General features: G+C 37.5%; 1 protein-coding gene and 1 long non-coding RNA gene across 3 annotated transcripts; one reads left to right on the forward strand and one right to left on the reverse strand.

Annotated features, from left to right (window-relative positions):
* Positions 1–275: 275 nt before the first annotated feature.
* Positions 276–10,499, forward strand: ubl3b (ubiquitin-like 3b). Of its 2 annotated transcripts, XM_051918515.1 has the most exons (6): positions 276–773; positions 1,134–1,285; positions 5,478–5,586; positions 6,855–6,941; positions 7,165–7,242; positions 8,865–10,499. In XM_051918515.1, exons 2-6 carry the CDS (start codon positions 1,259–1,261, stop codon positions 8,915–8,917), a joined length of 354 nt encoding a protein of 117 aa, XP_051774475.1. In that variant the 5' UTR covers positions 276–773; positions 1,134–1,258; the 3' UTR covers positions 8,918–10,499. The 2 variants fall into 2 exon arrangements, with proteins under 2 accessions (XP_051774475.1, XP_051774474.1); XM_051918514.1 differs by lacking the exons at positions 276–773; positions 1,134–1,285 and adding an exon at positions 4,875–5,352.
* Positions 10,315–12,119, reverse strand: LOC127525730 (uncharacterized). Its single transcript, XR_007933406.1, has 2 exons — positions 11,010–12,119; positions 10,315–10,933 (listed from the first exon to the last, which is right to left on the reverse strand). It is a non-coding gene; the product is annotated as an uncharacterized LOC127525730 (long non-coding RNA).
* Positions 12,120–14,771: the final 2,652 nt, after the last annotated feature.

Here is a 14,771-nt window from a genome sequence, read left to right on the forward strand (position 1 = left end):
GCTTACATATGTTTAACATAATGGCATTAGAGAACGTTTAAACATATTTAAAATAATTTATATTTCTGTACAAGTTTAGAAAGGGCAGAAGCAAAAGGAAAAAAACTCATTTAAAATAAAAAGAGAGAGATAAACCCCCACATTCCGTCACACAGCATGTGAAATGACTGCCATTCTGCAAGGTGCGATCAAAATGGAGAGCTCCCTCAAAACTACAAGTCCCAGAAAGCCTTGCGCTCCGTTTCCTGCATATATGGCCAGCTGACTTCCGGTGTCTTTAAATTCTCAGCCATTAATCTGTTCGAGCGCTGCGAGTGATTTTGGCTACATCTTATCTGATTAGAACGATGGATATACCCATCAGTTAATATATTAGGAAAGCACTGGACCATCAAACGACCAGGCTGGATCTGATAGGCGTCTGTGACTCGATCAAAACGGTCGTTTTAGTTCCTCTTTATTTTGCCGCAGTCAAAATTATTCCAGCTCAAGGCCAGCGGTCGCGCGCACTGTCTCTGCTCATACAACCTATCACATCTCTCGCCTCATAAACTAGACACCTCTCTTCATTTATGGTTTGGGTGTCATCGTTTTGAAGCGTCTTTGATTTCGGACTATATTTTTTCCTGATCAGCAGTCGAGCTCGTCCTGGTGTAAGTTAGTGTCTGATTCGCAGGCAGATCTGGATTCCTAACACGGATTCGAGCTGATAAATAATGCTGATCCAGTAATACAAACAACAACAGTTTGGCTTTAAGTCAAGTAGAGCAAAGGTATGTGATGTTTGTTTTGTTGCATTTCCCTACTACACATCAATGATGTTAAAAGTCAGTCTGTTTATTAGCCATATACATTGTATTGTGTATATGGCTGCATATTCATTAATCAATTTATCGAATCTCTTAAAGTACTACCTAGCAGTTAACTTGCTAAACATTCACCAGGATGTCGTGAATTAGTGTTTGTAATGTCTTGTCATATACACTGTATGCTGTAATACTTTACAGCTTTTCTTAGTAAAGTATGTCACTTACGATAGTAATTAATTATCTTGTGTTAATGCAGTGTTGAACACTGGACTGTGAATAGTAAACAGATCTATGGCATGTTGTGAATGATTGACTTGGTGTTAGGCTGTGCGAGGCAGAGAAAGGCCAGAGGGAGAAGACATACTGAGTCTTTGTGCCAGGGGTTGTGCTGCCCTCTTACTGCTGGTCACCCATCGATTCCTGGCTGCCCTCCACCTCTGATCACAGACATGACCTCTCAGAGAGATCCTGACACAGTGAGTATATCAGTCTAGATCTCCTTTTACATCATGCACCATTACACAATATCAGAATGATACAGCATCAGGTGTCATTTTTAGAATGCATTCAGATCTTAAAGGTACAGTTCACTGAAGTATGTACGTTGTCATCATCTACTTTTACCTTGTTGCTGGACAGAACAGATTTTATTTTCAATATTTTGTATGTGAAACACACACACAAAAAAAGTTAGCAGAACGTCCATGTTATGAAAGTGCATGGTGACCACGGCTGTCAAGCTCTTGAAAAGACGAAAAAAGTGCTCCATGTGATTCGTGAACTATTTTCCAAACCTTCCGAAGCCTTTGATGGCTTTTATTTTATGAATAGACTGAACTTCTCATCGTGATTCACCAAAAAACTTTCTGCCCTAGTTTTTGTTTACATCCTGCATGTTTTATGCAAACTAAGGGAGAACAGATGATGACAGTTTTCAATGTAAACTGTTTCTTTAATCCGCGTTTGTGTGGAGACGTCATTGCATTTCTGTCTGTGAAATTGTTTATTACAGGGTTCGTACAAGGTGCTTAAATTACTTGAATTTGACTTTTTGAAATTTGAGTACTGGAAAACCCTTTAAAATAAATATTTATGAAAAGATACTTGAAAAGTGCTTGAATTATTGAAAGTGTTTTATCGATAAAACAATCTTTTCACGGCAAATTAATGCTGTAGCCCATCTGATATACCTACATATAGAGCCATTTCGCATGGCTATGAGTGTGATATTGCTCATATAAATACCCAAACAGCTTCCATTCTTCAGGTCTATCATATATTCATGGGAATGTATGAAAAAAAATCAGTTTGAGTAAGGAAAGCGATATCTTTGTCATAGTATTCCTTCAATGGTTAAAGTTACCACAGTCATTGTGTGTGCTGCACATTATTTGTACCATTTTATTTTATTAGATTATCTTTATTTATCTATTTACCTTTTTTTTTTTTAGTATTCAAAAGATAATAAAGATCTCATTTGATAAGTGAGATCTCTGATTGTAGTCATTGAAAACCAAAAAAGTAGTGCTTGAAAAGTCCGGGAATTTCATTTTGCAGTATCTGTATGAACGCTGTTATTAGTTTTAGCCCAAAAATGGTAAAAAGCCTGTTAGTCTTGTTATTGTAAACTAAAACTGATACTAAAACTGTGAAAATTTGTTTTTGTTAATTGAACAATAAAACAAATTAAAACTAAATACAAAAATAAAAGCTAATTAAAAATACTGTAATAATCTATAAATAATATAAAATAACACTGACCTGTTCTTGTTAGTCCTAATATGAGTTTACATTAGAGTAGTTGTGAATTTGAACTTTTATCTGAGGCTGAGGTAACATAATGAAGCTGGTATGTTACACTCTCGATTCTACTCTTGCTTTGAGATTTGTTGTTGTTTTCTGAACCTGTTTGTTTCAGGGTTGGATTTTGCTGCCATTATTTGGGGATGGGGCAAATGGTGATGCCTTTAGGCTCTTGATTTGGGGATGAAAGCAACATGATTGAAGATATTGCAGACAAATATATAAGCCGTGAGATTATAGAGGTGTTTGCGTACTGGTTCTGGGGCATTTAGGTAGATTTGGTGTTTTGTATTTGTCAAGGCTTTAAGAACTGGGGCAGCAGAGAGTGCTTATTTGTTTATGCTCTCTTGTCTGTATTATCCGTCACAGATTTGCTGATAACACCCTAAATCCACCCGAACAGGCTGGAGAAGGGCTTTCCATGCCTTTATCGGGGGCTTGGTGTTTGTAAACAGTCTGTTGTCATGACGTCATGCATCATGGTTTGACCTCTTTTGTTCTTGCTTTGGGTCCCCATAGGTGAAAGCCGAATATTTTCAAGAGTGTCTGAATGGGGGTGGGGTGCCCTACATTGCAAATGCCCTCGGCACAGGAGCCTGATTTCACAGTAGGTTAGGTTAGGGCATTGGGGGGCCTTTAGTAAGGATTTAGGTGGCACGTGGTGTGAGAGGATGAACATATTTTTGTGGCGGGAAGAGGTCGTCCTTTTCTCCTCATGTTATTTGATTGCTTCCACTGTTTGGGTCATGACCTGGGCTGCTGTCACGGTGGGGTGGAAGGAAAACTCGGTCCCCCCTATTGCGAGCTGATGAGCTGGCATTTATGTTACGATTTAGTGTGTTTGATTCAAATTGAATTATTGAGTACTAATATAAGCAGACTTACTAAATTGTACTCGCACATTCTCAGGGGAAACTGAGAGGAACTGAGTGTAGTCTTTCACTTCCACTTTCTCAGAAACATGTTGAAAGTTGTTCTCGTCCGCTAACTGGTTGCAGTGTCTCCATGAAGCTTGTTTTCCTTCGTTTTTGTGCTTTGTGTTGTATGTGGCTTTACACACAGCAGTGCCAGGACCAACTGGCTCACCTTCTTACGCCCCCCTCCTCTTTCTCCATCTGATTCTGAACGAAAGCATTAAGACCCGGCCAAGCTCTGCACACTGAGTGTGGGTGATGTAATGTTTAAATTGCAGTCATTGAAAACCGTGAAAGGGGGGAAAAAAGGACGTTTAAACCCTGGAAGAAATAAACTGAACAAGAGACTCTTTGGAATCTGTACGTTCCTGGTCTGATTTTATTTATGGGTTGATATACTGGCACTCTGTGTCTTTTCTGTGCGGACATTGAGTCTTATGGTGCTGTTTATTTTTAAAGATGATGCTGCCAAATTTATTCAGTCATTTTCCTAAAATGGCCATTGCAATATCGCAATATCTTGTGTTGGTTGATGTTCATGTCATCATTGCAAAGCTAAACCTTTTTTTTTTTTTTTGTATTGTTTTGTTTTAGTGCTGTCAAACGATTAATAGCGATTAATCGCATCCAAAATATAGTTTGTTTTTACATAATATGTGTGTGCTGTGTATATTTTTTTGTGTATATATAAATACACACACATGTATATATTTAAGAAATATTTACATGTGTATATATACTTATATATAATTTAAATAATAAATATAAATATTTTATATATAAATATATTTTTGTTAAATGTATGCATGTATGTGCGTTTACATATACATAATAAATATATAATATTATCCAAAATATTATTTTGGATGCGATAAATCGTTTGACAGGACTAGTTTTTTTGATTTTGCGGATGTATTGAATATTGTTGCAAACTGATTTATATTCGAACCAACAATAAAATTGGCTAGCTGGCTAACATGGATGAGATTTAGTCAAAATTGTCTGAATTATTTGTAATTATAGTCTTGGAAGCATCAGTTAATACGAGTTGAAAATGCCAAACAAATCAGTAAGGTTTGGAACTGAATGTTATTGTTTTCCAACAAAAATATGTCTATGAATTTATAGCTGTAGTATCTGTTATTGCTGGAATTTATTTAATAATAGTAATTACGAGTATTATAGTACAATCATTATTATAAAAGTAGTAAATAAATAATAGTATAATTAAAAATAAATATTTTTATTATTAGTTGTTTTTTTACTTATTCAGACATGTTTTAAATTTGTTTTAATGGTGGAGCCTTTAAAAAACGATTTTTGAGGCAGTAAATGCATGATGTATCTCTTTAGACGTATGAAAATTAGCATGAAGCGTGTGTTGGCCTGTGGCAGAAAGCTTTGTGGTGTTATTATTACTGCTTGTAGAGGCATTGTGTCTGTCTGTTGCTTTTTAATAGGACTCATGCATGGGGCAAATTTATTGTGCTAATCCACCATGCTACTCCCCTCCTCCTGCAAGGGGTTATGCATGGGCCATGTAAATTTAATAACTCAGCCCTGTGTTGTCTGGGACACCTGGGGTTATCGCATTAGGGTGAAGGGGTGTCTAGGAAAGAGGGGAGGCTGGTATCACTACATGGAAACGAAACACAGTGGCATTTCCTCTCTGCCCTACCCTGCATTTCACCCCTCACCAGACCATTTCACAGGAACCTTTAAAGAGCATAGCAGCTAGTTTCACCCTTAAAGCTGAACATAAATCTAATTAGGAAGGAATGCCCATTTCTGAAAAGGACTCTCCAGGTCGTCTCATGTTATGTGGGGTGAGCACACATTCAAGGGTCATTAAGGTCTATTTGGTGGAAATGTCACTGTGTATGGCTTATAGGGCACTGCTTCACAGTTTAATGATTTAATTTGTTTCCTCTCTCCTTTCACTCGGCTACAGGTGAATCTACGGCTGATCCTTGTAAGTGGGAAGACGCAGGATTTCACTTTCTCTCCGAATGACTCTGCCACAGACATTGCCCGCCATGTTTTTGAAAACTGGCCAGCGGGTATGTTTTGAGTGAATATTTTAATTTTAGCTTTGGTTGAAGTTGTGTTTGTTGTTGAAGTATGTTTAACACACTTTTTTGTGCACAAAACATAGTTTTTACTCTACAATATGTGGAAGATAGTCCTACGCTATCTACACTATCATTCAAAAGTTTTGGGGAATTTTTGGTAACACTTTAGTATGGGGAACACATTCACTATTAACTATGACTTTTTCCTCAATAAACTCTTAATTTACTGCTTATTAATAGTTAGTAAGGTTGTTGTAGCGTTTAAGTTTAGGTATGGGGTAGGATTTAGGAATGTAGAATATGGTCATGCAGAATAAAGGGGCTCGCACACCGGACGCGAAGCTCAGCGCCGCACAGTGCCGCGACACGTCTTTAAAATTCAAACGCATTGTTTTCTATTGTTCCGAATCATCGTAGCTGGGTGCCGCGGACAGGCGCCGAATGTCGCCGCCGGTGTGCGTACACTCATAGAAAACATTGTGTTCGAATTTTAAAGACGTGGCGCTGAGCTTTGTGTCCGGTGTTCGAGCCCCTTAAGGCATTAATATGTGCTTTATAAGTACTAATAAACAGCCAATATGCAAGCTAATAAGCAACTAGTTAAACGTGAGAATTGTTCCCCATACTGAAGTGTTACCAATTTAAAAAAACAAATGCATTTATTAAGCAAGAATGCATTATATTGATCAAAAGTGGCAGTAAAGATGTTTCTATTTCAAATAAATGCTGTTCTCTTGAACTTTCTATTAATCAAAAAATCTTTTCTCAAAAATATTAGACATAACTTATAACTGTTCAACATTGATGATAATAAGAGATGTTTCTTGAGCACAAAATCATCAGATTAGAATGATTTCTGAAGCATCACGTGACACTGAAGACTGGAGTAATGATGCTGAAAATTCAGCTTTGCCATCAAAGAAATAAATGTTTTAATTTATTTTAAAATGTAAAACAGTCATTTTAAATTGTAAAAATATTTTACAATATTACTGTTTTTACTGTATTTTGATCAGATAAATGCAGCCTTGGTGAGCGTAATAAACATGGAAAAACATTATCTTTTGAATGGTAGTGCCTGTCATAGATATATGGAAGAAATATATGGATTACACTTTTCTAATTGCTAATTTACTTTCACTGGATTTGTGACCACATGCAGTCAAAATATGATCCTGACCTTTTTTTTTTTTTTTTTCATAGCTAAGCTTCATGTAAGCCTGTTTCAGTAGTGAATGTAATGACGTGTGTTGCAGGCTGGGAGGAGGAGAGTGTGAGCAGCCCCAGCATCCTGAGGCTGATCTTCCAGGGCCGCTTCCTGCACGGCAATGTCACACTAGGAGGTGAGCACTAGACCTTGTCCGCATGTCTGTCACAGTCAACGCACTTTGACAGTCCCGTTGTTTCTCTCTCTTTGTCTGTCTCTGTTAATCTGCCTTGCTCTGCACATTATTGTGAACAGAACAGGACTGTGAAAAAATATGCTGTAGGTCAGAAGCTGTGTTTACTGGGCAAAGTGTCCAAGTTGTTTGCAGATTTTCAGAATGCCACTTCTCTGTTGAATAGCTCTGAAGTTGCCCCCTGGCCGAACAACTGTCATGCACTTGGTTGCCAGAGAGACGCTGCCAGAGCCGAACTCCCATGGTAAGTGCTGATATATTCCTCTGGCAAGCTCCTACTGCTCTAAACATGGCTAAATGTCCTTGGCTTGCCTATCCACATCCACTTTTTGTCTTAAGGACAAGGGCACAGCAGTTATTGGAGGACTGCTGCCAGGTAGCAACTGGCTCCAATCTTCCAGACACATTATAATAATTAAGAGACATAATGCCATATTAGAAACCTAACACTGAGCTTTATCCAGTTACACAATACTGAGTCAAAACTGTAATGTAAGATATGTAACTTTCCTTTTCCTTGGTACTTCCTGTTTAACAAGTTGTGTTGGTTTTATTGGCACAAGCATCATGTTCACTATGACTTGTTATTATTACATTTGGAATGAGGAAGTAGGTTACATTTTTTTTTTTAATGTATTGAGAATATATAATAGAAACACTGCCTGGTTTCAGAGCAGAGGCATATTTTAGCCAGCATTCACTCTGTTGTTTTACAGTGGGTAAAGTTAACATGAACAAATGGCCCATTTTTAGGTCACTGTGGTTTTAAGTTCTCTTGATCAAACACGAAAACAGAATTGACCATATTTACTTAAAGGGTTAAAACACCCAAAAATGAAAATTTTGTCATTAATTACTCACCCTCATGTCGTTCTAAACCCGTAAGATCTTTGTTCATCTTCAGAACACAAATTAAGATATTTTTAATGAAATCAGAGGGGTTTTTTATCTCGCAAATGAAAGTATATTCAACATGACTACAATGGTTCAACCTTAAAAAAACATCTTGGATTTCATCAAAAATGTCTTAATTTGTGTTCTGAAGATGAACAAAGGTCTTACGGGCGTGGAACGACATGAGGGTGAGTAATAAATGACAGAAACTTCATTTTTGGGTGAACTAACCCTTTAATATACACTATCATTCAAAAGATTGGGGTTGGTAAGATGGTAGGAATATATATATATATATATATATATATATATGAATTTGAATGAAGTCTCTTATACTTACCAAGATTGTTTATTAAAGCAAAAATTTAAAATAACTTTATGCATATTTTAAAATGTAATTATTCCTGTGACGGTAAAGCTGTCACTCCAGTCTTCAGTGTCACATGATCCTTGATCACATGATTTGCTGCTAAAGAATCATTTATTATTATCAGTGTTTTATTGTTTTTGTGTAAACTATGATAACAATTTTTTATGGGATTCTTTGATAGAAAGTTCAAAAGAGCAGCTTTTATTTGAAATAGAATTTGAGCCTGATTATAAACTGGGCCTGGTTCATATAGAACGCCCACTTTGATCCAAACCATTTCTGATGCATAAAATCAAATCCTGTATTTGCATTTCTCATTGAATATTCTCTTTCACTCTAAAAATGCATCACATTAGCAAAGCAACTGTGCTCTGAATATGGTTTCACGTTGATTCTATTACCACCCCTCATTAATTATAGACTAGTTACACATAGCATGTGATTCGAGGAAGAAAACGGCTATTTTCTCCTCTTTAAGTCATCACAGTGTCCTGCTTTTCCCTCGCATTCTTGTAACTGAAGAGTGTTACAGAGGACCTGTGATTCACATTTTTGCCTTTTGATTTATTAGGTGTCACTCAATATTTGTTCTCTTCTTGTAGGCCAGAGGAACAGGGAGAAGACCACAGAGAGCAGCTGCTGTCTACTGCTGTAAAACCCAGACAAAGCTTCCCCCACCTCCTTCTGTCCTTCTGCTCCCCGCTCCTGTCTCTGCTCACCAACCCGTGGTGCATTCTGGATGATTACAGAACAGCTCCAGGGACAGTGCAACTAGGTTTTCGTTCAGTGTTTTTGCTCCTTAATAGTAGCTGGAGACTCTCTTGTGCCAAGTTTATCAGATCTCATACGTTTGCCTTCGTTTGGTTTTCTCGTATTTGTTTCGTTTGGTTGCCAAAATTACTTTTTGCTTAGTAAAGTGGCCGTTTGTTTATAGGCCACCGCCTCTGAAAATATTAAAACTGTGCAAATATGAAATACCTGAATCATTGAAAGGAAATTATGTAAACTGATGATGTGTGAACAGGTTTTCAGGGGGACGTCCTGTACTCGAGAGACCTTCTGCTCTCCCAACACCCAAGTGTCAGTTTTCACTTGGCATCACACGCCTGACTCAGATGAAGCTTAATATGCGTCATAATCACAGACTTTTGATTGCACTTAACACAGATCCTTATCTGAAGTCACTATGTGTGTGTTGTAGTCTTAATCCTCCCACCTGCCTCAAACAGAAGGAGCTTACGGAGAAAGAGGTGCGATGACACAAGCACCAGTCTGTTGCTGTGGACCGAGGGAGTCTGCTGTAGCGCTGGTGGATTTGACTGTGCCATGGCCACCTGCATTTTTTGCCTTTGTCATAGGACCAATCGAGAGTGGATCTCAAAGTCACCAGACTCCTCTTACTACCTAGTTATGTCAACATCTGTGCATGACCCTAGTCTAGTGTTTCCTCGCCCTGGGTGTGTACCAGCCTTCTTTGAAAACCATTCACCCTGTGTCTACTTGAATAGCGTTTTTTTTTTTTTTTTTTTTTTTTTTCTTTCTCGTCTCCGCTGAAGAAGCATGAGGGAAGCTTGGTGATTTTGTGTTTGATGTGAAGTGACACAAACTCTTCTTCTTGCCCAGTCAGGATATATCATCTGTATCCTGTCCCATGCTTGTTTAAAATGCATCCTGAGGGACACAGCCCAGGTGCAAAGCATAAGGAAATCATCTGAAAGCCTCTGTCTGGAGCGAAGGGCTGGGCTGGTAAAAAGCCCCCATTATAAGCGCTATGGATTCATGGACCCCCTGCTACGCTGTTGCATTAGAGGTAAAAATGTGCGTTGGGGATAGCCAGCCTTAATGGCCTCCAACTGGGCCAGAAGAAAGAAACAACGGAGTGTTTTATTTCCTAATGTTTGTAAGCCTTCTGTTTTGTTTGCTTTTTGATTGTGGGAAATTTAATATTATTAATAATGGAGACCTTTTTATCTTGTCTGAGAATGAGTTTTTATTAGTACACATCAGATGGCTGACTCATGTTAATTGTGTGTGCGACTGAGTGAGTGAGTGAGAGGATGAGGCTTTTGTGGAAAGCGACCACAGAAACCGTCTCCAATCTTCTTTTGATTGGCCAATTACTGCAAGAGTGTTTATCATTGTCACTGCTATGAAAATTAGCTACAAATTATTACATGTAAAAAAAAAAAAAAAAACCCTAAATCTTGTATTATAAATTAATAAAATCTTTCAAATAATACTGTCTCTGTGAATTTTATAGCATTTTAATTGATTTAGCAACTAAAAAGGATATCTCCCCCAGCCTTTGCTTACTGGCCAACAATGTTCCAGTCATTCAGAAGTCACTATAGTAACACGTGACGTAAATCACAATTGGAGTTGCAGTTACATACACATTAACCATTGCTATTAACAGACTAAGTCTTCTAGCACAGTAGTGTATACATTAGCATTGCGTACAATGAGAAATAACCTGTTTTTTGTTGAAAGTCATTCTCACATCCTTTATAAATGAATCAGCAGAACTCTGTGTTTGTGTTGTGCTGTGGTTCAGCCTCAAGATGGCGATGTGGTTCCGGTTCGCTGGTTGGTTCTGTGACGTCATCATTTACCGCATGCTTCTCTCATTATTTGGCCTGCCCGATCATAGTTGGATTGATATTCGCTGGCCCTTGTGTTGAGGCAATTAGCATTTTGTTAAACATTAATTAAATAAATGAGACAGCATAAACACTATCATTACTTACCATTGTATTCATGCTTGTATTCACTCTGGAAAATTAATAGTCACTTTATGACCATCAATTTCCTCTAACCGTTCGATAGCAGGCTCAGTAGCGTGACCCATAAGATTTCTTTTAATGATTCCAATGATCCTTAATTTACTGTAGACCTTTTCTCGTTCAATACATTTTTCCTTCTGTTTTGAAAAGTCCTTTCATGGCTTATTGTTGAGACATGTCCAGGTTTCCAGTTGACTTTGGCAGAGAACTGAAGGAAGAAGAATTGTCCAGATCGTGCACTGACTCCAGCACACAAACTCTTAATCGCTTTATAGTGAACTTCTCGTGGTGTGCGTATGTTTCTTTTTCCACTGGGTCACACAATTATAAAGCTAAAAGTTGCGAAAGACTGAATGAACCGCATTATAAGCTTATATCTGCTGAATATCTAATATTAAACATAAGATTTTATAATGCTTTTGAAAGAAGTCTTTTATGCTCACCTATTTGGTCAAAAAATACAGTTAAAACAGTAATACTGTGAACTATTTCAATTAAAAAAAAAAAAAAAAACTAATATTTTTTAAATATTTATTTCTGTGATGGCGAAGCTGAATTTTCAGCATCATAGAGTACCTCAGGGATGACTTGTTTTTGTAGGCCAACCCGGAAGTTAGTGGCGCATGGGTTCCCTCGATAGAAAGCCAATGCATTTTTCCCATAGACTTTTGGAAAATCACAAAAAATAACCTCTGTGTTTAACAAAGGGTTGTGACTCTTACATGTTTTGTCTGTCAAGATAATCTTTACAAGTTAACACAACATGTATACATTTTGAAGACTAAGGGTGTTTTCACACTTGGGTCCTCTTTAAAAGAAACAAACTCAGACCCCTTTAAGTGGACCAAGAGGTGAACCCAGTGAAAAAGGACCCAGTTCTCCTTACGTTCACACTGTCCTTGTACCTGAAAGAGGACTCAGATCCTTTTTTGGTCCACTTAAGGAAGAATATGGTCTCAGACCTCTTTGTGTTCATACTGGTGCTTTTTGGATGGCTTGACCTATGGCCTTCAAAATTTGATCCCATTCACTTACATTGCATGTGCCTCACTAAACAAGAAATTTGTTTGTAAAGATTATTAATATTACGGAGCCCTGCACATGACATGCAGGAAAAAAAAATCATAGGCTAAATCGTGCACGATTTACTAATTCGTTCCCTCAATTTGCTAAATCGTGACCACGATTTACTTTTTTTTTTTTTTTTTACTGCATATAATGTGCGGGGCTCCGTATATAATTATTATTATTTTGTAAAACGACACTGCTACAAATGCTCTTGAATGACCTTAAAGGGATAGTTCACCCAAAAATGAAATTTCTGTCATTATTTACACACCCTCCTGTCGTTCCACATCCATAAGACCTTTGTTCATCTTTGGAACACAAATTAAGATATTTTGATGAAACCCTAGAGTTTTTTTTTAATACTGAGCTGGCGTTCTGATGTAGAACCTGGTGGAAGCGCTGCAACGTAAATAGCGTAGCAGAATGACAGGGGAGAGACGAATTTGTTGGATAAAGTCGTTATTTTTGTTTTTGCGCATAAAAAGTATTCTCGTCGCTTCATAACATTAAGGTTGAACCACTGTAGTCACAAAGACTATTTTAACAATGTTTTTACTACTTTTCTGGATATTGAATGTGGGAATATAATTGCTTTCAATGGAGGAAAAAAAATACGTTCTTGTATTTCATCAAAAATATCTTAATTTGTGTTCCAAAGATGAACGATGGTCTTACGGGTTTGGAACCACATGAAGGAGAGTAATTAATGATAGAAATTTCAGTTTTGGGTGAACTAACCCTTTATTTATCTTCTGAACAAAAACATAAATTTTGTTGCAATATTACAACATTAACTACAACGTATTCTTGCACTATATCACACATTCATCTTTGTAAAAAACATTTATTTTGAATTGTTTTCCTTGAATCATTTTTATTTATTTATTTATTTTTTTGCAGAAGGCAATTACATCAGCATAGAAAAAAACATGGACAAATACAATAAATGAAAGATGCAAATAAAACTGCTTTAAATTTTCAGGTAAAATAGGTATAGCAGCATTCAAGTAAGAAACGTAATAATCAAATGAAAAAATAAAACTGCAGAGAAGCAGCAGCCATGATGAACAGCTGATTTGTACTGAGGCATCTGATGACCAAACTACACTGGAATTCGCGAATGGAAAAAATCAAGTGAGCCCGGAGCGGTTTGTGTTCAGATTGCGTGTTTTTAGATGAAAATCAAACCGTACTCAGACCATCTCCCGAGAGGGTCTCGGTTCGGTTCGTTTTTGAGGGGTCTGAGATCGTTTGGAGTGTTCACATATGGTCCAAAAATCACACGAACCGCGCTCAGACCCCTGAAAAGGACCAAGTGTGAAAACACCCTAAATAAAGTAGTCAGATATAAAAAAAGCTAACAGTAGGCTATAAACGGACTGCAGCACACCATGGTCGTGGATCAACGTCACCACCACCAAGCTTCCTCAAACTTTATTTAGAAAACAACTTTGTTTAAAAACATGCTCGCTGATTATGATCTATGCTGTGTATGAATACTTATCCACTTTTTCATGAGAAATGCTGTCCAAATGTCCTGTTTGTCATGATGACGTCTAAAGTCCCCGCCAAAGGAAGAAGTCCCTTTTAGCAATTTGTTAGCAACCGCTGTTTTTAAGACACAATAAAGGTTTAAAAAATCACAAGCGGGTTATAACTGGTGTGTTTTATGTCATAGATCAAAACGTAAAAATATTAGAGGCTTTGTTAACCACAGACCTTATTTCAGGCGATTTAGCAAAAACCCATTCAAAAAACCCATAGACTGGAACCGGAAGTCCTAAAATGCTAACTCGCTTCCGGGTTTTGCCTACAAAAACACGTCATCCCTGAGGTACTCTATTACTCCAGTCTTCAGTGTCACATGATCCTTCAGAAATCATACTAATATGCTGATTTGGTACATTTGTTATTATCAGTGTTAAACAGTTGTGCTGCTTAATATTTTTGATGAATCTGTGAAACTTTTCTCTCTTACAAAATTATTTGCAGCCAACCTCTGCAACCCCTGCTGAAAAAAAACAGCATATGCTGGTTAGGTTTGTTTTGAAGCATGGAAGCTGGTTTGAGCTGGTTTAAGATGGTCAAGTGCTGGTCCTAAGCAACTAGCTCCAGCTCAGGACCAGCTTAGCACCAGCTTAAACCAGTTTATGACCAACTAAGGACCAGCATAAACTAGCTCAAACCAGCTAAGGACCAGCATAAACCAGCTCAAACCAGCTTCCATGCTTCAAAACATAAGTAACCAGCATATGCTGGTTTTTTCAACAGGACCACAGCTCAGAATTAAAGGGTTAGTTCACCCAAAAATTAAAATTCTGTCATTTATTACTCACCCTCATGGCATTCCACACCCGTAAGACCTTCGTTCATCTTCGGAACACAAATTAAGATATTTTTGTTGAAATCCGATGACTGAGTGAGGCCTCCATAGCCAGCAATGACATTTGAAGCTTCATGAAGCAGTGTTTTGAAATCGGCCATCACTATATAAGTCGTTATTTTGGTTTTTTTGGCGCACCAAAAATATTCTCGTTGCTTTATAATATTAATATTGAACTACTGTACTCACATGAACTGATTTAAATATGTTTTTAGTACATTAATGGATCTTGAGAGAGGAAATGTCATTGCTGGCTATGGAGGCCTCACTGAGCC

The sequence above is a fragment of the Ctenopharyngodon idella genome, chromosome 14 (genome assembly GCF_019924925.1).
Source record: "Ctenopharyngodon idella isolate HZGC_01 chromosome 14, HZGC01, whole genome shotgun sequence".
NCBI lineage: Eukaryota > Metazoa > Chordata > Actinopteri > Cypriniformes > Xenocyprididae > Ctenopharyngodon > Ctenopharyngodon idella.